At 45.5% G+C, this 23,486-nt stretch overlaps 1 protein-coding gene across 1 annotated transcript; it reads right to left on the bottom strand.

Moving 5' to 3' along the window:
• Nucleotides 1-13,067: 13,067 nt before the first annotated feature.
• On the bottom strand, nucleotides 13,068-21,939 carry LOC130121260 (anterior gradient protein 3-like). The gene is made up of 9 exons (XM_056290141.1): nucleotides 21,819-21,939; nucleotides 21,359-21,397; nucleotides 21,077-21,183; nucleotides 20,702-20,765; nucleotides 18,781-18,833; nucleotides 18,088-18,164; nucleotides 17,504-17,567; nucleotides 14,078-14,161; nucleotides 13,068-13,258 (listed from the first exon to the last, which is right to left on the bottom strand). Exons 3-9 carry the CDS (start codon nucleotides 21,171-21,173, stop codon nucleotides 13,209-13,211), a joined length of 489 nt encoding a protein of 162 aa, XP_056146116.1. The 5' UTR covers nucleotides 21,174-21,183; nucleotides 21,359-21,397; nucleotides 21,819-21,939; the 3' UTR covers nucleotides 13,068-13,208.
• Between the last annotated feature and the right edge of the window lie 1,547 nt (nucleotides 21,940-23,486).

Genomic DNA, 23,486 nt, shown 5'->3' with positions numbered 1-23,486 from the left:
TACAGACCACAAAGCCATCTACATTAATGTCAGACTTGTTTCTGATTATGGTAGTATCAGAGGTTGCTCGTTCTGGAAAATGAATAACTCTTTGCTAAAACATGCTATTGTTAAAATGGAATTGGAACGGATTATTACCTTTAATTGGAATAAGGCACACGTTGAGGAATTGTTTGGTTGTAATTGGGAGCTCCTAAAATATGAAAGTGCTAACTATTTAAGGCAGTATGGAAGTGATTATCCCAAAGGTCGACATGTCATGAAGGGGAAGGTGGTTTCAGAAATTGCTTCCCTCCCTAATTTGCCACTAAAGGAAGTGAATGATAAACACATTGTCAGGCTTGCAGAGTTGCAGATGACTTGTATAGAGAGGGCTGAGGGGGCCTTTGTAAGATCCAGGTTGAAATGGCTGGAACATGGAGAGCAAATATAAGCTTCTTTTTTTTTAATTAGAAAAGCCAAGAGCAAAATATAATATTTTGTCACAGCTGAATATTAATGGGTCTTTTACTGATAATTCAGATGATATATCTAAATTTTGTTATGATTACTATTCTAATCTATAGAGATCAAAGTTCAATGAAAGTAACTTTACTTTGTTTAGTCAACATCTTGATGAATTTGATCCTATAAGTAAAGAGGACTGTTTATCATGTGAAGCTCCAATATCAGAAGGTGAAATTAAGGAGGGCATCCATTCACTCAAAAACAATAAATCGCCTGGTAAAAATTCACTGCTGAATTTTACGAATTATTCTCTGATTTACTTACACCATGTCTTTATAGGGTCTATTCAGAAAGTATCCAGAATTCCCAGAGTAATATGTTTAATTCCCAAATCAAAGCAAGATCTGCTTCTGCTGGACAAGTGGAGACCAATAACTTTACTCAATAATGATTATAAAGTGTTTGTTATTATTTTAGCTGAAATATTCAAGAGGTCTCAAACTCAACAATTGCTGAAAATCAATACCAGTGCAGCAGCAGTGGCTAACGCCATCACGCTCAAACTGCCCGACTTCTGGGAAACGGCTGCGGCAGCATGGTTCGCTCACATCGAAACCCAGTTCGCTATTAGGAACATCACCGTGGATGAGACCAAGTACTGCTACATCGTGGCGACACTCGGAACATCTACGGTGTCACGGATATTGGGCCTGCTGCAAGCCCCGCCACCCGTGGATAAGTACGGTGCGATTAAGAGACACGTGCTGCAGGCTTTTGAGCTAGCAGAGGTGGAGTGGGCGGACTGGTTGTTTTCGCTGCAAGGCTTAGGAGACGGCAAGCCATCGGAGCTAATGGACAAGATGCTGGGTATGCTGGGTTCATGCGACCCCGCCTTCCTTTTCGGCCAACTGTTTCTCCATCAGCTCCCCTCACACTTCTGTGCTGCCTTAGCCAGCTCCAAGTTGTCCACCACCAGCAACTTTCGGGAGTTGGCTGCGGAGGCTGACTGGATTTTTCTCGCCAGCTGACAGCAGTGTGCGGCCGCTCTGCTGCCTGCCCACGCTCTTCCGCCTCCGCCGGTTGAGTACTCAGTATTAGCCCTGGGCGTTGGCCAGGAAGGCAGGCTGCTGTTTATTCAGGACACCATCTCCGGCCGGCGGTTGCTAGTTGATTCGGGCGCGCAGTGGAGCGTCCTGCCTGCGACACCAGTGGACACGATGGCCGGCGGATTCAGCCCCCCTATGGATGCTGCTAATGGCACCCCCATATGCACCTATGGCACGAGGTATGTGGAGGTGGTTTTTGGAAATCGGCGGTTCGGCTGGGACTTTGTAATGGCGAAAGTGTCCATTGCCCTCCTGGGTGCGGATTTCCTGCGCGCTTATGGACTGTTGGTAGACGTTAAAAACTGCCTCTTGATTGACGCCATCTCCTGCTCCTACCCATGTACGCTGGGGGAGGCGGGTCCCATCGGCTTGTCCAACATGATTGCCACCAGGGATGAATTTCAGCGTCTGCTCGCTGAGTTTCTGGACCTCACAACGCCCATCTTCTCATCAGCAGTCGCCAAGCATGGAGTGGAACACTCCATCACCACCACGGACCCCCCAGTCTATGCCCGTGCACGGCGCCTCAACCCAGCCAAGCTTGCCATCGCCAAGGAGGAATTTGCCAACATGGGGCGCCTCGGCATGGTGCATCTTTCCAACAGTCCATGGGCCTTCCCCCTGCATATGGTCACAAAGGCTAGAGGCGGCTGGCGCCCATGTGATGATTACCGCCGCCTCAACAATGCCACGATGCCAGACTGCTACCCTGTCCCGCACATCCAGGACTTCACTGTGCACTTGGCAGGGGCAGTCATCTTCTCCAAGGTGGACCTCGTGCGCGGATACCACCAGATGCCGGTCTGCCCACAGGATGTGCCGAAGATGTCAGTAATCACGCCGTTCGGCCTGTTCGAGTTCCTGAGGATGCCGTTTGGGCTCAAGAGGGCTGCACAGACCTTTCAGTGGCTCATGGACTCTGTGCTGTGAGATATGCCGTTCCTGTTTGTTTACCTGGATGACATTCTCGTGGCCAGTACGTCCGCTGCAGAGCACATGGTCCACCTCCGGCAGCTGTTCGAATGGCTCAGCCAGCATGGGCTCATCGTCAACCCAGCAAAGTGCCAGTTGGGCCTGACAACCATTGATTTCCTTGAGCACCAGGTTACAAAGGACGGAGCAACCCCCCGCCCCGACAAGGTGAATGCCATCGCCAGGTTCCCACACCCGAACACGGTGAAGTTCCTGCAGGAGTTCCTGGGCATGGTGAACTTTTACAACCTGTTCATTCCCCGGGCGGCTCATCTCATGCGCCCCCTGTATGATGCTCTGAAGGGTAGGGACCTGAAGGGCCCGGTGGACTGGTCGGAAGAGGACGCTAAGGCTGCACTGGCTGATGCCGCCTTGTTGGCGCACCCATCACCAACTGCCCCAGTAGCACTCACCACGGATGCCTCAGATTACGCCGTGGGGGCAGTGTATGAGCAGTGGGTGGGCGGAGCCTGGCAGCTGCTTGCTTTTTTTCAGCTGCCAGCTGGGCAGCAGTGAGAGGAAATACAGTATCTTCGACTGGAAGCTTCTTGGCCTGTTTCTCACCATCTGCTGCTTCCGGTTCCTGCTGGAAGGCCGCCGATTCTCTGTGTTTGTGGACCACAAGCCGCTGACACTCGCCATGGCCAAAGCCACCGAGCCGTGGTCTGGGCGCCAGCAGCACCAGCTCTCTTGCATCTCGGAGTTCACCACTGACATCCGGCACGTCGCCGGCAAGGATGACTTCATTGCTGACTGCCTCTCCCGGGCGATGTTGGGGGGGCCGTCCACTTGGGACTCGACTACACAGCCATGGCTGCAGACCAGGCTGCTGACACAGAAGTGCAGGCCTACCGGACTGCTGACACCGGGCTGCAGTTGAAGGATGTGGTGTTTGACGACGCCGGGGCCACACTTCTCTGTGACATCTCCATGGGTCAGCCCCAGCCCATGGTGCCCACGGGCTGGCGGCGACGGGTTTTTGATGCCATCCATGGCCTTTCACACCCAGGCATGAAGGTGTCAACGAAATTGGTGGGGGCCAAGTTCATGTGGCATGGCCTCAGGAAGGACGTCAAGGACTGGGCAGGCACCTGCGAGTCGTGTCAGCGCTCCAAGGTCCACTGCCACACCAAGGCACCCCTGGCACTGTTCCCAGTGCCTGGGAGGCATTGCGACCATGTCAATGTGGACCTAGTAGGACCCCTTCCCTCCTCCCGTGGTTTCACTCATCTTCTTACCATGGTGGACAGGACCACTAGGGGGCCAGAGACTATTCCGTTGTCAAACACCATGTCTGCTGAGGTGGCCCGGGCGTTCATCGGGTCCTGGGTAGCCCAGTTTGGCACGCCATCTGACCTCACTTCTGACCGGGGCCCGCAGTTCACATCCGAGCTCTGGACTGCAGTCACTGAAAGCCTAGGGGTGAAGCTGCACCGCACCACGGCGTGCAACCCGCAGGGCAATGGTTTATGTGAGCGGTTTCATTGTTCTATGAAGGCCACTTTTTGGGCCAGCCTCACAGACAGTAGCTGGGTCGACCGGCTCCCATGGGTCATGCTCTGCCTGCGGACCGCCCCTAAGGAAGACTTCCAGTCCTCATCAGCCGAGCTGGTTTACGGCCAGCCACTGCAGGTCCCGGGGGAATTTCTTCCAGATAGCACGCCTCCCTGGTCTGCTGCCTGCCAACGGGCTGTGTTCCAGGATGCTGCCAGCGTTTTCACTCCAGTCCCAACTTCGCGGGCACGGCCTCCCTCAGTCTTACATCCCCAAGGGCCTGCAGTCAGCTGGGTACGTCTTCATCCGGCATGACGCCCACCGTACCCCCCTGCAGCCCCCCTATGATGGCCCCTTCCGTTACCTGGCAGCGGGGGTTAAGAACTTTGTTGTGGATGTCAGTGGTAAGCAGGAGTGGGTTTTGGTGGACTGCCTCTAAGACGGTTCAACTGGCCCAGCCTCCTCGGCATGGACGCCCCCCTGCCCCTACACCTGTCAAGAGGAACCGTTTTGGCCGCATTATTCGTCCCCCTCCACGTTGATTTTTTTTTCTTTTTGTCATGATGAATTCTGGGGGAGGCGTGTGTAGTGACCTACTTGCAGGTTACATATTCACCATGCGGGCCAGAGACGGTCCCTATAAGACAGTGGGCGGGGGTTAGCAAAGGGTATTGTGGGTAGACATGAGGCTGAGGTTTAGCAGAATGAACTGCTGACTTAGAGTTGGAGGAAATAAACGACCCCACGGCTGTGTGGTCAAAAGGAGAAGTGGCCTTGTCTCCTTTCTTTCATCCTCCACAGTATCTCCTCTATTGCTGATCATATTCTTCTTATAAGTCAATTGACTTATAAGGCAGATTGATACAACATTATTTCTTAAAAATGCCTCTCAGGTAGAATCACCTATAAAGATTATTGATTTATTCTCTAGAGCTTCAGGTTTAGGAATGATTATATTAGAGGGACTGCTCAGGTTGAACAGTTTTGGAGACAAAGCAAGAGAGGCAAGATTGAGATGGTTTGGACATGTGTGGAGGAGAGATGCTGGGTATATTGGGAGAAGGATGCTGAATATGGAGCTGCCAGCGAAGAGGAAAAGAGGAAGGCCAAAGAGGAGGTTTATGGATGTGGTGAGAGAGGACATGCAGGTGGCTGGTGTGACAGAGGAAGATGCAGAGGACAGGAAGAAATGACGGATGATCTGCTGTGGCAACCCCTAACGGGAGCAGCAGAAAGTAGTAGTAGTAGTAGTAGTGTGAGTTATTTCAAGTACAAGTTCAAGTACTTTATTTGTCACATGCACAGAAATACAAAGTAAAACATACAGTGAAATTTGCACTGAAAAACTGTAATGAGGTGTCAATTTGCAACATTCCCGTAGAAGAAAAAAGTAACTTATTTAGGGATTGTTGTAACTAGAAACTCCAAGGACAGAACTACCTTAAAGTACCACCCAATGATTGAAAAATTAAAACATAAATTTAATATGTGGTTACAAAGAGATTTGTCATTAAAAGGGTATACTCTTATATCCAAGACTGAAGGAATATCCAGGCTTATATATATTGCTTTATTTGTATTTTTGGATGACAAAACTGCTAATGCCACTGATAAAATATTGATTAATTTTCTATGGAAAAATCGAGTCCACTATATCAGGAAATATGTAGTTACATTACATTAGTCTTTTAGCCGACGCTTTTATCCAAAGCGACTTACAATAAGTGCATTTAACGTAGGAAATCAGAAGAACTTCTAGTCATCAGAGGTCATAAGTGCATCTAAACAAGCATCTAAGAGCAAAACCAGTGCTAAAGTAAAAGTGCAGGAAAGAGTTTTTTTTTAAATGAGTGAATACAATAGATGCTAAGAACAAGTAACAGGGTAGTAGTTCTTAAAGAGGTGAGTTTTCAACCTGTGGTGAAAGATGGGTAGCGACTTCGCTGCCCTGACATCAGCGGGGAGTTCATTCCACCACTGGGGCCAGGACAGAAAGGAGCCGTGACCGGGTCGTTGGCAGCAGGGGCCTCTGAGCGATGGGGCAACCAGGCGTCCCGAGGCAGCAGAGCGAAGTGGTCAGGTGGGGGTGTAGGGCTTGACCATGGCCTGGAGATAGGAAGGAGCTGTTCCTTTCACTGCCCAGTGAAAATCCTGCGGGACACTGGAGCCGTAGATTCTTTCATTTTAGAATCAGTACTTCCTTTTTCTGCTAAGTCTGATACCGGACAGGCATGGGTTTAACTAAGTTGTCTGTCCCACTTCATCAGATGATGCTCGTGTCTGACCTGGTGGAAGTGGTGGCTGGTGTCTGCCCAGCACTACCGGTTGAGGGGGTTCACCTCATTCTAGGTAATGGTCTGGCTGGGGGATGTGTTTGGGCTAATGTGTCGCCACCTCCAGTAGTGACCCTTTCACTGACACTCGTGAGGGAGGTAGATGAAAGTGCACGAAGTTTGCCAGAGGATTTTGCAGCCTACGCTGTGACGTGCGCTATGAGCTGCGCTATAATCCACAGCTTGAGCTAAGTGGTGTAAAAGAGGACCGCACAATGCCATTGTTATCCTTGTCAAATCTGTCTGACTTGCCTTTTTCTGTTTCCTTAGAGGACACGGCTAGTGCACAGCAGGTGGATCCTACCTTGAAGGAGCTCCTTGGCGGTGCCTGTCCTGTGGGTGAGGGTGTCAGGAGTGATTTGTGACAGAAAGGTACCAGCAAGAGTTAAAGGGAAGGTTTACAAGATGGTTGTGAGACCAGCTATGTTATATGGTTTGGAGACAGTGGCACTGAAGAAAACACAGGAGGCACAGCTGGAAGTGGCAGAGTTGAAGATGCTAAGATTTTCATTGGGAGTGACGAAGAGGGACAGGATTAGGAACGAGTATATTAGAGGGACAGCTCAGGTTGGACAGTTTGGAGACAACGCAAGAGAGGCAAGATTGAGATGGCTTGGACATGTGTGGAGGAGAGATGCTGGGTATATTGGGAGAAGGATGCTGAATATGGAGCTGCCAGGGAAGAGGAAAAGAGGAAGGCCAAAGAGGAGGTTTATGGATGTAGTGAGGGAGGACATGCAGGTGGCTGGTGTGACAGAGGAAGATGCAGAGGACAGGAAGAGATGGAAACAGATGATCCGCTGTGGCGACCCCTAATGAGAGCAGATGAAAGTAGTAGTAGTAGTTTACGTTTGGTCGCAGCCCCCAGCTATGGTTAAATAGTGCCACTGCCTAGTGGATAACTTAGGGGAGGACTAGGCTACGGGAGTAAACCCCTACAGAAAATCAACGTCTACAGTGCTGTTTTTTTTCTTTTTTTCTTGCCCTTTTGTATCTGTCTAAGTCGGAGAGTACTGCTGGTGTCGTGTGAGGCTGACGCTTCTCCCTCTCGTAGCCCCCCTTCCCATCCACCCCTGTATGTTTATGCTGTTTATCTGTTGGCTTTTTTCACCCCGTTTATTGTAAAGCGACTTTAAGTATTAGAAAAGCACTATATAATATTGATTTATTATTATTAGATGTAACCTTGGTTTATTTATTTATTTATTATTATTATTATTATTATTATTTATTATTAGATGTAACCCCCAAGCCTAATTCCTCCTCATAATTTCATAACTATATAAACATATGGAAACCAGTTAAAAAGCAAGAGGCTAAAATTTGTGTATATCCATCATCAAAAATCTGTGTCCTAAAATAAAACTGCAGTCTTTAGTGATTGTTGATGGGGAGCCCATGTTACTTTAATCCGGCCTTGGTGAGTACAGTAATTACTTATTAGCGAGGAAGGACAGCTCAACACGAACTGCTAACAGGCCTGCAACGTTTTTGTTCAATGTTTTGAACGCAGCTGGCATTTTTTGTGTTTTATTTTCTGTTGCACCGGTGCAGTTGTAGCCTATGTGTGTGTGAGTGTGCCATATTAACTTCAGAGATTGAAGTGCTTATAAGGTTTACTTGTTTTATTCCTGTGCCTGATGTGGAGGTCTAAAGAGATTCTTCTTAAGGGATATATTTCAGATTTGTTCGTAATTGTTTGTATTTTGTTTTATATATATTCTGTTAAAACTTACTTGCTGTTTATAAATGAATGGTGCACGGCACTTGATTTAGTTATTAACATACTAGAAGAACCCCGATACAATGTAGCGGTTTGGTTATCCACCCGTCTAAATCTCCCTCCTCTTCATCCTGCCAGCTAACCGCCTTCCCCCTGCCCCTAACCCCCCCACTCCAACTCCCTCCCCCCAAATGCTCAGAATCATCTGAAATGCCGAGAAAAGTGATTTTTAGAACATGCATATTTTGCATAATTATGCATAATTATTATAATTATATTTTAATTTCCTGCTATTTTTCTGGTCCTCTCTGGAACAATACCTACCACCTCCAAAAAAAATTAGGATCATAAGTGCATTTTTGCAAAAATGCATATATTTTGCATAATGCCAAAACATTTCTAAGTCCCAGAACATTTTTTTATATAGGTGAAAAAAATCAAAGATGCTCAGAATCATCTGAAATGCCGAGAAACGTGGTTTTTAGCCATTTTTAGAAAAATGCATATTTTGCATATTTATGCATAATTATGCATAATTTTAATTTTCTGGGATTTTTCCCTTACTCTCTGAGACAATACCTACCACCCCCAAAAAGAATTAGGATCATAAGTGCTTTAGTTTTCAGTCCCGCTATCTACACTAACACCACACACACACACATTAAGAAATATATGAGTAGATAATCCGTAGCATAACAAAAGCGCAATGAGGTTGTCAATGAATACTTTATTTTGTTGTAAAATTACTAGTTTGGTCTTACTCCACTCACTGTCTTAGGTTGTCATATAAAGTGACCCAGTCACACCAACATTGTTTGGCTTAAGTTAGTCTTACTGTAGCGAACCCAGTGAAGGTACATCTGTTCACCTGCAAGGTGGTAGAAAGGGCTACATAGATGCAAAGGAATGTGTAACTGGATCGTTATAACAACCGTTCCAGAAAAATCACTATTCACTATGTCACTAGACCTTCGTGTAAATGACGATTTGTGAGTGACGGTACGGTCCCGCATATGAAGCTTAATAAATTACCATCTGATATCAGTGCAGGCGTAACAGGAAGGGTGTGCACAAGACTGACATGACACCTGTCATGAACATGAAAGGGTCTTTATGACTGTTTTCATTAAGTGTCATTCGGGCAATTGTGTCATTTTGACCCTGAGGGCAGGATAAGCAGTTTGGCTAATGGATGGATGTCATTTTTAATGCAAAGTTGACATTGTTGGAGATGTCTGTTTTCGAGTTTCAGACGCGCGAAATATACAGTAGCGAATTCGGGGGGCAACCACAGGAACTGCCGCAGCCGGGACGCGAACCTGTATCGTATCTCCTGCACCGCGGGAGACGTCGCTAACCGCTCGACTAAAGGGTCCGACCCGTTAGCCAAGGGCTAACATGTCTACTTATCCATGCACGTTACAATACCTATCACTCAGGGTTGTTACAACAAAGACATCTCATACAATGTCAACTTTGCATTAAAAATTAAATAATTGACTGAATGACACTTAATGACAACAGTGATACACATTCATAAAGACTCCTTCATGTTGTGTGACCCAGGGCACAAATATCTATGGGCAGGACTACACTGAAACAGACGATGTGTAAACTCCTGGCTATTGTCAACAATTTAATCTGTCCTGCAAATTTGATCAGATTTGTCATTATGATAGTTGACAATGGTAGCAAGCAACAGGCTTTAATATAAAATGTATGTAACACTGCAGGGACTCCCGAGCAAACCAGGCAACTCATAAAATTCCGAGCAGCGGACGTAACAAGGCTGGCGATGACGTCACGAGTGGCGTCCATTTCCTATGTACACCTTTCAAACTCTACCCCTTGTAGCTCCATTCTGAAGGAGATGGGTCTGGCGGCAGACTGAGGACACCTCCAACTCCTCCCCACTTCCTCCAGCTCCTGTTCCAACACCTCACCCTAACCCTAAACTTAACCGCTCACCTGACCGAATGCCCAAAGCAACGTCAGTTGCCTGACAGCGAAACAACCAAAGTGGGAGGAGGTGTCCTCAGTCAAAGTGTACCTGGCTGCAGCGGGGTTAAACAGGTTTAGGGACGGTTGGGTGGATGGGATTAAACGTTCGACGTTGAACCCCGCCCCATTTTGCAGGCTGCAACCAAGTAAGCCTCCCTCAGTCGGCCACAAGACTGTTGTTCTGAAGGGCCATGCCCAGTAGAGGGCACTCCATAACTAGGGGTAGGGGTATGTGGGGGGGAACTGGATTGAGCCCGTCATAATCCTTCACCCTCTTTAAGTGGTATATGTTTATATGTGGTTGTCCATCCATCCATCCATCCATACATCCATCCATCCATTATCCTGTCTGCTAATCCTACTCAGGGTCGTGGGGATGCTGGAGCCTATCCCAGCAGTCATTGGGCGGCAGGCCGGGGGGCAAGGGGGAACTACGTGGTAGCGCTTTTTTTGTTATTCGGGGAAATCTTTCTGCCTAAACCATAAAGGTGGAACATATATACATATATATGTAATAATTATACATTATTTCTTATGCCTAAGGTTTTGGGAAGTTTTGGCCCCTCTATTTATAATCTTAAGTATTATAAATGCAAACATTTGACTAAGTTATTGTTGCCTCAGGTCGTCAGAGCAATGGGAAATGGAAGTCTTTTTTGAGTTTGTCAGTGCTTCCATCTAGTGGTCATAACATGCCCTTGTTTGTGAGGAGCCATTCAAGTATACTGCTCAAAAAAATAAAGGGAACACCTAAAAACACAATATAGACCTCGATGAATGAAATATTTCAGCTGAAAATCTTTATTTATTAGACAGAGGAATATGTTTAGAGCAAAATAACCTAAGAATGATCAATGGAAATCAAAATCATTAGCCCATTAAGGTCTGGATTCAGAATCATACTCAAAATCAAAGTGGAAAATGAGAACATAGGCTGATCCAACTTCTGTGGAAATTCTTCAAGACGATTCAAAATGAGGCTCAGTAGTGTGTGTGGCCTCCACGTGCCTGTATGCACTCCCTACAACGTCTGGGCATGCTCCTGATGAGACGACGGATGGTCTCCTGAGGGATCTCCTCCCAGACCTGGATCAGGGCATCGGTCAACTCCTGGACAGTCTGTGGTGCGACATCGCGTTGGCGGATGGTACGAGACATGATGTCCCAGAGGTGCTCGATTGGATTCAGGTCTGGGGAACGTGCAGGCCAGTCCATAGCATCAATGCCCTCGGCATACAGGAACTGCTGACGCACTCTGGCCACATGAGGACGAGCATTGTCATGCATGAGCAGGAACCCAGGGCCCACTGCACCAGCATATGGTCTGACAATGGGTCTGAGGATCTCATCCCGGTACCTGATGGCAGTCATGGTACCTCTGGCTAGCACGTAGAGGTCTGTGCGGCCCTCCAAGGATATGCCTCCCCAGACCATCACTGACCCACCGCCAAACCGGTCATGCTGGAGGATGTTGCAGGCAGCAGAACGTTCTCCACAGCGTCTCCAGACTCTCTCACGTCTGTCACATGTGTTCAGTGTGAACCTGCTCTCATCTGTGAAGAGCACAGGGCGCCAATGGCGAATCTGCCAACCAAGATGTTCTCTGGCAAAGGTCAATCGGGCTGCACGGTGTTGGGCTGTGAGCACAGGCCCCAATTGTGGACGTCGGGCCCTCATACCATCCTCATGCATTCTGTTTCTCACTGTTTGAGCAGAAACCTGCACATTAGTGGCCTGTTGAAGGTCATTTTGTAGGGCTCCGGCAGTGCTCCTCCTGTTCCTCCTTGCACAAAGGACCAGATAGCGGTCCTGCTGCGGGGTTGTTGTCCTCCTGCGGCCCCCTCCACGTCTCCTGGTGTACTGGCCTGTCTCCTGGTACCTCCTCCGTGCTCTGGACACTGTGCTGGGAGACACATCAAATCTTCTTGCCATAGCACGCATTGATGTGCCATCCTGGATGAGCTGCACTACCTGAGAAACTTCTGTAGGTTGCAGATACCGCCTCATGCCACCTCTAGTGGTGAGGGCACTAGCAAAATGAAAAACTAACCAAAGATCGGCCAGAAAAGATGAGGACAGGCAAATGGTCTGTGGCCACCACCTGCAAATCCATTCCTTTTATAGGGGTTGTCTTGCAAATTGTCTAATTTCCACCAGGTGGAAATTAGACAATTTACCAACAGGTGAAATTGATTCACAAATCAGTGTTGCTTCCTAACTGGACAGGTTGATATCTCAAAAGTGTGATTGACTTGGAGCTACATTGCATTGCTTATGTGTTCCCTTTATTTTTTTGAGCAGTGTATAACCTGTTATACTTGGGAGGCGATACATAGAAAGTCCTTCCTTATAGTTATCAAGGTGTTAATGGTTATTCAGCCATGTAACGTCCCCAACAGGCTTTTATTCCCGCCTGTATTTGTATTCGTGTGAGTCACATTTGTAAATTGGAAGAAAGTTTAAACCTTTTCACAGTAAGGTCTACAAAATGCCAGAGGGTAAATTGCGATCACTTGTTTTACATTAGCGTGATATTCTGTGAACTGACATTCATACTGTGTCATTTTAATTCCAGTACACATTATCAAGGTGCTGTCAGTTGTTGGCGCTGTTTGTGTGAATATCGAGCCTTCAAGTTAACTCACACGCTCCCATCACAAGATGTTTCTACTTATCTCTTATTGTGATGCATTTGTGGTGATGTTAGGTGTTGTGAATAATCTTTTAATTCAAATTTAAAGGCCTAATCCTTCATCGAAAGGGTAACAAGAGGGCAGCCAGGAAAAGGCAAACACTCACCGCAACTGTTCTTGAAACAAAATGTGAGGTGATATTTGAGTTGTATGTTATTGGATTTATAGTTTTTATGTTTTTGTTTTCCGTTAAGTAATACACCTCTGCATTAAAATGGTTTCAAAAAGCAAAAAAGGGCTCCACACCCAAGACTCATCAGGATTCAGTGACGCTTTAATTTATCAATTTATTTGTGCTACCTTCTCAATGAAACTTTTTATTTGATGCCATCATTCTTTGTGCTATAGCACTTTGTAAACAGAGCGCTGACCCCTGAACAAGCAGCTCCGGGACAGTTGGTGGAAAAGAGATGTGGCCGGCGGTCCGAGTTTAGCCATGTTAGAGCTCAGTGTGCAGAAGGACCATGGCTTTCCTCATGTTCTTGGCCACTGTTGAAATAGAGCATGTAAGTTAGATAACATGGGTTAAGTGGGGTTTTCATACACTAATACAATCACAGACTGAGCAGCCATACCAACATGTACCCTGACTCTACCGAATGACAAAAGCTAAGCAGGTATAGACTTGGATGGGAGACCTCCAGGGAAACCCAAGTTGCTGCTGGAAGTGGTGCTGGTGGGCAGGTAGGGGTCAGTTTTCCCTCTGGTCCTCATAAAAACAAGTGCAATTGGGAAGAAAAGGGGAGAACCCCCCCCCAAAAAAGATCCCATAGCACTTATTGTAAAGAGTAAGGGGTTCCCCAGTGTCCTGGCAAAATTCCCAACCTGGCTGTCTCCATCTGGCCATCTAATCATCCCCCTGTGTATTCGCTCAATGATTCCTCCCTCTACACCTCAAGCTTCTGGTGCAAAATGGCTGCTTTGCATCACCCAGGTGGGTGCTACACATGGGTGGTGGTTGAGGTGAGTTTCCCCCCTTCAATATGAAGTACTTTGGGTGTCTAGATAAAACGTTATATAAATGTAATCTATTATTATTATTAGAGGTTTAGCATTGTGTCCTCACGACAAGAGGGTTTTGGGTTAATTCGACCCTAGCCCTGCTGTGTGGAGTTTGCATGGGTTTCCTTCCACAGTCCAAACACATGCGTATTAAGGTGTGTGCGTGTGTGTGTGTGTGTGTGTGTGTGTGTGTGTGTGTGTGTGTGTGTGTGTGCGTGCGTGCTTATCAGGGTGAACCACCAGGACCCCCCCCCCCCAATCCTCTGTCCTATATTTTCTTCTCAGAGAGAGCTGAGGGCCACTCACAGGTTTTGATGTCACCAGGCTCGTAGGTGTAGAGGTGGTTTCTGTATTTTCCTGTGATGTCTGCCCGTACTGTCATGGATGGATCTGCACAGCGACAGGACAAAGAGAGAGGAAGAAGAATCCGAGTCAGGATCAGAAGGTTTAATTTGCCAACTACATTTTTTTTTCATATGAGGAATTTGGCTTGATGCGTGGCCTCTGGTGTCACACTTAAACATAACATTTGAGAAAAGTAATACGTAAAGTAAAAAGTAATGAGTAAAGAAGTCTAGTAAAGAAGTGCCAAGTAATGTGAGTGCATAAGGCTGGTATGCTTTGTATTAGACTGCTGGGCCTCTGTGTTCATAAACAATAGTAAGTACTGGACAATGTCAACAAAGTTTATCCATGCAAAATGCAGCCAGACTCTGCAGTAACAACACAGATTCTGTAGTTATGTGATATATTATGATGAGCTGTAGTTATGTGATATATTATGATGAGCTTACAGAAGCAAGACAAGAACATGGTCTATGGACACAGGACAGATTGAACAAATTTACTATAGGAAGGATATATGTAATTTAAATATGAGGACAGTTAAAACATGTATTGTTGTACTGGTGAAACTGAAATTGAAAATTTGAAATTTAAGAGAAGGACGGAAAAGTAGAGCACAGAAAGAAAGCGGTAGAGAGTGACAGAGGGAGAATAACAGTGAAGGAGCAAGACACTTGAGAGAGAGAAAGAGAGAGAATGAAGTTTGTGTTTAATGGGAAGGAAAAATCTAAAATTCCCTTCCAAGTCGAGAAGCGTTTATTTATTCCAGCAAAGCATGACAGAGGCGAAATAGAAATAATAATAAAAAAGAATCAAGAGCTATGTACCAAAGTACTTTCATCCTCCAGAGCCATCATTAAGTATGCATAAGGAATGAGAGCATCAGCCCTCATTTCTACCCCTCTCTTTTGGACGGTCTACCTTATTTATTATACTTGGATCATTGCCCCAGTTAAAAAACAGGGGGGGGGCAACAACATAATGCTGTGTGACTACCCATCCTGCCCCAAAGACCTAGTAGGATGGCTGTCACTGCACCTCTTAGCAACATAGTTGTTGCGAATGCTTATAGCTCTACTTTGTTTCAGCAGATATGACGTCTAGCATGAGAGGGAATTTATCTCTGCTAAAGGTAGCAGAGATGAACATGCTGTGTTGGTCCTTGGGAGTGACTGGAAAAGACTGGAAGAGAAATGAAGACGTGAGAGCTATGTTCAAGATCAGAGGAACAGAGGCAAACCCCCCCCCCCCCCAAATTGTGCTCAGCCAATTACTCCACTCCTCCGAGCTGTCCCGGCCTCCACTCCACCCCCACTACTGAGCCGGGGAGGGCTGCAGGCCACCACATGCCTCCTCCGATACATGTGGAGTCACCAGCCGTTTCTTTTCACCTGACAGTGAGGAGTTTCACCAGGGGGACATAGCATGTGAGAGGATCACGCTATTCCCCCCAGTTTCTCCTCCCCCCGAACAGGCGCCCCCATCGACAAGAGGAGGCGCCAGTGCAGTGACCAGGACACATACCCACATCTGGCTTCCCACCCGCAGACACGGCCAATTGTGTCTGTAGGGAGGCCCGACCAAGCCGGAGGTAATACGAGGATTCGAACCAGCGATCCCCGTGTTGGTAGGCAACGGAATAGACCGCTATGCCTGTTATGTCTGCACACATTGACAGTGCTGCATTTGATTTGGTGCTGTTCTATTTTGCTGGGATCGATTGGTGATGCCTGCGGGCTCTGGGTTGTTTGATCGGGTCTGCCTGTGATGCTGTGTGAGTCTAAATAAAGGATGCAACGTAGAGGTTGTGTCGAGCGACAGCGCTGTGTCCTGACGTGATTTCTAAATACAATAATGCCACCTGGACGCTCGGTGGGAACAGATGCAAAATTGAGAGAGACAAGATTGAGATGGTTTGGACATGTACAGAGAGGAGGCATAGACTATATACGAAAGAAGGTATTGCACATGGAAATACTTGGCAAAAGAAAAATAATAAGACCAAGGAAAAGATGGAGAGACCAGATAGAGGAGGGCATGAGGAGATTTGGACTGCAGGAGAGGGACGTATCAGACAGAAAGCTATGAAGGGCAAAAATCAGCTGTGGCAACCCCTGAGAAACAGGGAACAAGCCGAAAGAAGTTCTAGCATTAAAGGGGCAGAACACTTGAAAACGGTCAGTGTTATCATTTCTAAAGTAATTGATTGTACACAGAAAAATATATACATCATATATACACATTACACATCATCAGATAAGAGCTAAGATAAGATGTACTTCATTAATCCCTGTGGGGAAATTCATCCTCTGCATTTAACCTATCCTATTGTCAAGGCTCAGGATTTTCGGTTTTTACCGATTTTCACCGAAAAATACCCAGATTTTTAAACTGATTTTCACCCGGATTTTATGTTTCCATGGATCCAAAAGTTGTTCCTTTTCGTTTGAGGTTATGTAACGGTGTCCTCTTGTGGCGAAATTCGGCATGCTGGATGGCTTTGAAAAATAAAACCCGAAAACGCTGAGCCTTGCCTATTGTATAGGAGCAGTGGGCAGCTGCAGCGCCCGGGGACCAACTCCAGTTCTTCTTTACATTGCCTTGCTCAGGGGCACAGACAGGAGTATTAACCCTAACATGCATGTCTTTTTGATGGTGGGAGGAAACCGGGAGCATCTGGAGAAAACCCACACAGACATGGGAAGAACATACAAACGCCGCACAGAAAGGACCTGGGACAGCCTGGGGTTTGAACCCAGGATCTTCTTGCTGTGAGACAACAGTGCTAACCACTGGGCTACTGTGCTGCCCAAAGATGCAGTTCAAAGGGCAAAAGTGGGTAAGAAAATTCAAGTTATACACCCAAAGACACTTGATACATCCACTGGCCTCTTTAGTGCTAAATGGAAGGGACTTGCCAAAGGCATGACCATATGAGCACTACAAAGTTCAGAAAATCACAGGTATTTGAAAATGAGTTCAGGGTATTTCTCTTTGATTGATAGCTTGTCATGACAGCTCACTGCCAATATCTAAAATGCCAAAGCTGTACATATATGTGTTCAAAATTGATTCAAACAAATATTTACACAGAGACTTGTTCACCTCGTTTTGATCTGAATCTGACAACTCTGACGTCCTTTCTGGACAGGCCTTCTGGATACTATTAACTCTAATGGATGCTATGTTGGGAATAAAATGGATTGGACTGATTCCAATAGACTTACCTGTGCCGCTAAACCTTTCAGTCAAAGTGTCCATGACATGTGATACCTTACCCTCCTTTCTCCAGGGCTACCCAAACAGTAGTGCCCCCTGCCTTGGGCAAATAGCAAAGTATATCAAAACAAATCAAATCAAAATGTGATGAGGAATGTAAATAATTACCAACAAAGATGATTCTAGGGACGTAGTGGCCATCAGGGGCCAAATTCTCATCTCGTGTTTCATGCTGTAAGAAGAAGTGTATTTGAACACAGTGAATTCCTTATTGTAGAATTAGTTTGTTAACAGTGTTAAGTATCTACATAAAATACATCCAGATGTTTTATCATTAAAACTCAACCAAAAGCCATAACTGATGTCTGGCATGGTGGCCATAATCAACTCAAACAGTAGAGGTAAAAACTGTCCAGTCAGCATTGGATTTATAATTGATAATCTTCTGTCCAGAAAGTAATGGACGATAACCTGGTTAGCAGACTTAACCTCACATCTACTGCTCTGTTTAGACGCTGTACGACACAGTGACAACTGGTCTCCAGCAGCCAAACATCCTACATCCAATACCCACTATGTCTAAAGAGAAGAGGTGAGCATATTTTATACCTCATTGCCTCATCTTTTGTTTCCTGGATGTGCCATTACTCCAAGCAGCAAGCATGCATACTGAGACATATTGTACATTATATATGTGAACATTCAATGAAGAGAAAAAAAGGTTCTCTGAATATGATGTAGGACTTGGTTACCATTATGTTGAGCATGATAAAATCCTCTCTAGCCATTATCATGATGGACCTCTCATTAATGAATGCTTTCTTCAGAGCTATGGAAAGAAAGGATTTTGTTTGATTTGCATTTGTGGAGCCCAGTTCACAAAAAAATAAAAAGACAAAAAGTTCTACAGCTTGGGTTGCCCCAGTTGTCCCAATTTACATCTCAGGTTGTTCAATCTGACACTCCCTTACCAGCCATTAGGCACTATACTAGGAAAGCAACTGGATAAAGGGCACAGTACACTAGTTTGAATGACTTTCCGGGCAGATATTAAAGAAGCTGCCGTTGTCTTCTCAGTCCCTCTTGGACAGTAAGTAAGCACTACTTTCAAAATCACTCAAATCTGGCTCTACTGCTGAGATCAGCTGAATACAGCCTGTCTGAAAGGAGCCTACCGTCCATACTTGTTTAAGACATGCATATAAAGGCCATGTAGACTGTGGGCCCAGACAGTCAATATACAATCAGTATGCAATAATATGTCATGATAACACAGGTCTAAATCTGCCCAAGGGGGGATATATATATTATATATATATATATATATACATATATATATGAAAAAACTTTTAATACATAGCAGAACAAGCTTGTTTCCTGCGTCGCACACTCATCAGCTGCTAATGTGATTTGAATATATACATTTATATATATAAATGCAGTACCTTGACTAAATGGGCAGTCTTCTTTATGATGGATGACCATTAAAGGCTTCTTACTATGGAGACACAGGCGGGGACATGGAAGTGAACACAACACACAACACAACAGGCACAACCACAAGATACGAATTCTCTCCTGATTGGTTTTTAAGTGTCCTACAAAGTAAACATTTACAGTTTTCATTTTAGCAACAATTTAATATTGCTTCTCTCTTCAGGATTTCCAGCATACGGCTGACTTTCTCTGAAATAACATTACATTAATCCCGCATGTAGTCTGGTATTTAGGGACCTTGGGGGGGGATAATCTCCAGGATAGCTGGCAATAGCCGCACTTTCCCACAGATGATAATTTCTCACTAATATGGCATCCATAAATACAATTAAGAGTAAAATAAATGATTATCTAAAAAAGTCAGTTATGAACATTGTGTTACATGAAATGTTCTTGGTTATGTTTATTTTACCCTCCTAATAGCCCACAGACTTCTGTTTAAAAACAGGACAGAACATATGTGAACAGCTCTGTTTTGAATTTAGCCGTGAATGGTACAGAACTTTCTCCATTGAGTCATTATAAGGGCTGAAGATGAAACTCAAGGTACACTACATGGTCAAAAGCATGTGGACACCCAAACATCACACCCACATGTGCTTGTTCAACATCTCATCCCAAAACCATGGGTATTAATATGGAGCTGGTCCCCCCCTTTGCTGCTACAACAGCCTCCACTACTCTGGGAAGCCTTTTCACTGGATTTTGGAACATGGCTGTGGGGATTTGCTCCCATTCAGCCACAAGAACATTAGTGAGTTCAGGGACTGATGTTGGGAGAAGGCCTGGCTCACAGTCGGCCTTCCAGTTCATCCCAAAGGTGTTGGATGGGATTGAGGTCATAGCTCTGTGCAGGCCAGTCAAGCTGTTCCATGCCAAATTGGCAAACCATGTCTTTATGGACCTCGCTTTGTGCATGGGGGCATTGTCAGGCTGAAACAGGAAATTCCCTTCCCAACCTCTTGCCACAAAGTTGGAAGCACACAATTCTCTAGACTGTCATTGTATGCTGTAGCATTAAGATTTCCCATGACTGGAACTAAGGGGCCTAGCCCAAACAATGAAAACAGCCCAAACCATTATTCCTTTTCCATCAAACTTTATGGTTGGTACTATACATTTGGCCAGGTAGTGTTCTCCTGTCATCTGCCAAACCCAGATTGGTCCATCAGACTGCCAGATAGTGAAGTGTGATTCATCACTCCAGAGAATGTGTTTCCACTGTTCCACAGTCCAATGGCGGTGTGCTTTACACCACTCAAACCAACACTTGGCATTGCATGGTGATCTTGTGTGCGGCTGTTCAGCCATGGAAACCCATTTCATGAAGCTTCTGACCAACAGTTCTTGTGCTGATGTTCCTTCCAGAGACAGTTTGTGACTTGGTAGGTAGTGAGTGTTTCAACTGAGGACAGGCGATTTTAATGCTTTAGCATTTGGTGGTCCTGTTCTGTTAGCTTGTATGGCCTAGCTGTTGTTGCTCTGAGACATTTCCACTTCACAATAACAAGACTTACAGTTGACTGAGGCAGCTCTAGCAGGGCAGGAATTTGACCAGCTCACTTGTTGGAAAGGTGGCATCCTATGACAGTGCCATGTTGAAAGTGACTGAGCTCTTCAGTACGACCGATTCTACGACCAATGTTTCAGCCATGCAGTCTTGTGTGCTTGATTTTATGCACCTAATACCAATCGGTTCTGGCTGAAATGGTTGAACCCCCAAATTAGAAAAGGTTTTCACATACTTTTGGCCAGGTAGTGCATTATATGTCATTCATTTACTGGACACTCTCTAATTGGGATCATTATGAGGGAAATCAAACACAGTGATGTTATTCCTCATCTAACCCCTGCCTTGTCTTACTGTACCTCTCTCTCATCTTGATCAGAGCCTCTTCATAAGTCTGGACCCAGGTGATGCTGTTACCCCATCCTGAGTGAATGAGTAACGGTGGAGAAACAAAAGAGGAATTACGTGATTATTATCTAGAAAAAAAATCCCTTCATGTATCATCTGTGATGTCACTATTGCTAAAATTATTGAGTTAAATCAATGCCCAGGATTTTGTGTTGGTGACATTGGAGCAGAGACGTATTGGCTGGCAAGCTGACAGATTCACAACACATGTTAACGCACATGGGAACAGAAATTTACACAATGTGTCAGTGCAATAAACAAATGCTTGCAGAATCATATTTAGGAATGAACCGTGTAGACGTGTGAAACATGTGAGAGCGACTCACCTCTTGCCAACGTCTGGGGCTTAGTTTTGAGTTTTTTCTGTGCTGCAACACTGGCAAAAGCAACAAGGAGTAAAAGCAGTAGGCCCCAGCGGTGCATTGTTTCTGTGCTTTGAGAGAGAGTGATGCTTGGTTTGTTGGTGTTACTTTAGAACTGACACTTTTCAGAGAGCTACAGCATCACCAAAAACGTCGGTTCAGCTCAACTCAGTGGTAGTATTATGGGCAGGTGCATATTACACATGTCAACAGATCAGGTGAGAGTTAAGCAATGCACTATCTCACCAAACAAGACGGACAAGCCACGGATTCAAAAGAGCAAATCTGAAAGTGACAAAGGTGAAATGAATGAAGGATGGGCAAGTTGTGTTCTTTTTACACTAACTGCAATAAACGAATTTATGTACACATGTATACAAACAAATGTATGCTTTAAAACATGTTATAATTTCAAGATGAAACTTTAATAAATAAAATGACAAAGTTATGATATTTAAATCAAGTCTAGTTTGTTTAATTTGAAACAGTGACGTTACTGCAGGAGCAGACTTGGATAAGTGAAGGCTATTTTAAAAAAATGCCTCTTAAATCAACACTGAAAAGAGTTTTAAAATGAATTAAATTATAAGCCTAGGATTCAGATGCCATGTACACTGACGAGCTTTCTATCGTTAGGCCACAATAGAAGTAAATGGGAGAGGTTCTAACATAGGGTCACCTCTCCGCTTCTCAGATGAGGTCTTACCTTAGGTGGTGAAGAGAAGCAATGGGCTTATGCTTCTTTCTCAGCTTTGTCCAACACAAATCTGTTTTTGTATAGACAGCTCCTACAGTGGCACACTCCTACAGTGTTTCCTACACAGAGCACACGTCAGTGTAGGAAAGACAGCATTTTTTTCTTTTCTTTTATATGCACACTCACATGGAGAGCAGGTCAGACCAGCCAAACCTGACAAGACAAAAAAAACAGCCTGGTGTTACAGGTTTAAAAAAAAGAGGGTGTAATACTATAACTAAGCCTAGTCATGAAGCATTTACTTTTTGAAGCATCGCTTTTAAAGTTTGTGAAATCATCTGCTGTGGTTCCCTGTCCCCCCCCCCCCTCCGAATTGTACTTGGCCAATTACCCCACTCTTCCGAGCCGTCCCGGTCGCTGCTTCACCCCCCTCTGCCGATCCGGGGAGGGCTGCAGACTACCACGCCTCTTCCGATACATGTGGAGTCACCAGCCGCTTTTTTTCACCTGACAGTGAGGAGTTTCACCAGGGGGACGTAGCGCGTGGGAGGATCACGCTGCCCCCCCCCCCACAGGCGCCCCAACTGGCCAGAGGAGGCGCTAGTGCAGCGGCCAGGACACATACCCACATCCGGCTTCCCACCCGCAGACACGGCCAACTCTGTAGGGACTTCTCGACCAAGCCGGAGGTAAGACGGGGATTTTTTTTTTGTAAGCACGTGTAACCAGGTTATTATTTTGGTTTCATAAAGTTTATTATTTTGTTACAGTTGTACTATGTGAAAACATGTATATGATTATATATGTTTTCTTATTTTACTTACCTGTTGTACGTAAGGCAAACCAGGAGTAAGGGGGAAGGGTCACGGTGAAGGGAGGGGCAAACGGTTGCGAAAAAGGGAGAAAAAGAAGTGGCAAAAGAATAAGAGAGAAGGGGTGCGATGGTAGAGTCAAGCCTGGTTAAGAGGAGATAGTTGGAAAACGTAGCAAACGTCTGTCTTATAGTTTACAAGTTTAATCGCACAATATTCGAAGGCGTAAGCTATAAGTGTGATACTGGCGGATGTAAAGTGAACGTCAGTTAGATGTTACTGCGTCATTCTCTAGTCCAACGTGACTGTCGTTAGCCAGCTAGTTAGCTAAGCTAGCTGATGCAGTAGCCTTGTTTGCTAGTTCGGTGAACATACGCAGCTATTAAAAGAAGACTCGCACGGGATCAGATACACCAGATGGGGTTTGAGCCGCCAGGGTTTGCTCAAACTTCCTCTGGCTACGTGGGATTCTCACGTTGGAACAAATCACCAGCCGCAAGCCTTTCGTCTCGTTTTCCCGCGCCTGGGCCATTCGCTTGCACCGCCATTTCCTGAACATTCCGGAACTGCCGTTCTCCTGATCTGAGTGAGTACGTTTGTCCGTTTAGCTCGCAAGAGTGAGGATGACATCGGTTGGACACGTGAAATCAGGCCTGCAACGAGGGTGGGTCTCTGAGGGCCTCTTTATTAGTTTGATAGATGCCGGCTTTAGTTTAGTTAATGTTTAATGTGCTTGATTTGGAATATTGACAAAGGTACCTACTTTAATTTTGTATTTGAACTGTATTGAGCCTGATATAGTGAAAGTGCACTATTTATTTTTTGTTTTTGATTTTTACAATAACTAAATATTTCTAGTTGCAAC

The sequence above is a fragment of the Lampris incognitus genome, chromosome 11 (assembly GCF_029633865.1).
Source record: "Lampris incognitus isolate fLamInc1 chromosome 11, fLamInc1.hap2, whole genome shotgun sequence".
NCBI lineage: Eukaryota > Metazoa > Chordata > Actinopteri > Lampriformes > Lampridae > Lampris > Lampris incognitus.
The sequence above is the reverse complement of the archived record's forward strand: the minus strand, read 5'-3'. Positions and strand labels throughout refer to the sequence as shown.

Coding starts and splice junctions, on each gene's coding strand:
- LOC130121260 (XM_056290141.1), bottom strand. CDS start 21,173: ATGCACCGCTGGGGCCTACTGCTTTTACTCCTTGTTGCTTTTGCCAGT. Junction 20,766..21,076: donor GCCCCAGACGTTGGCAAGAG/GTGAGTCGCTCT, acceptor TCATTCACTCAG/GATGGGGTAACAGCATCACC. Junction 13,259..14,077: donor GCCTGGTGACATCAAAACCT/GTGAGTGGCCCT, acceptor CTATTTCAACAG/TGGCCAAGAACATGAGGAAA.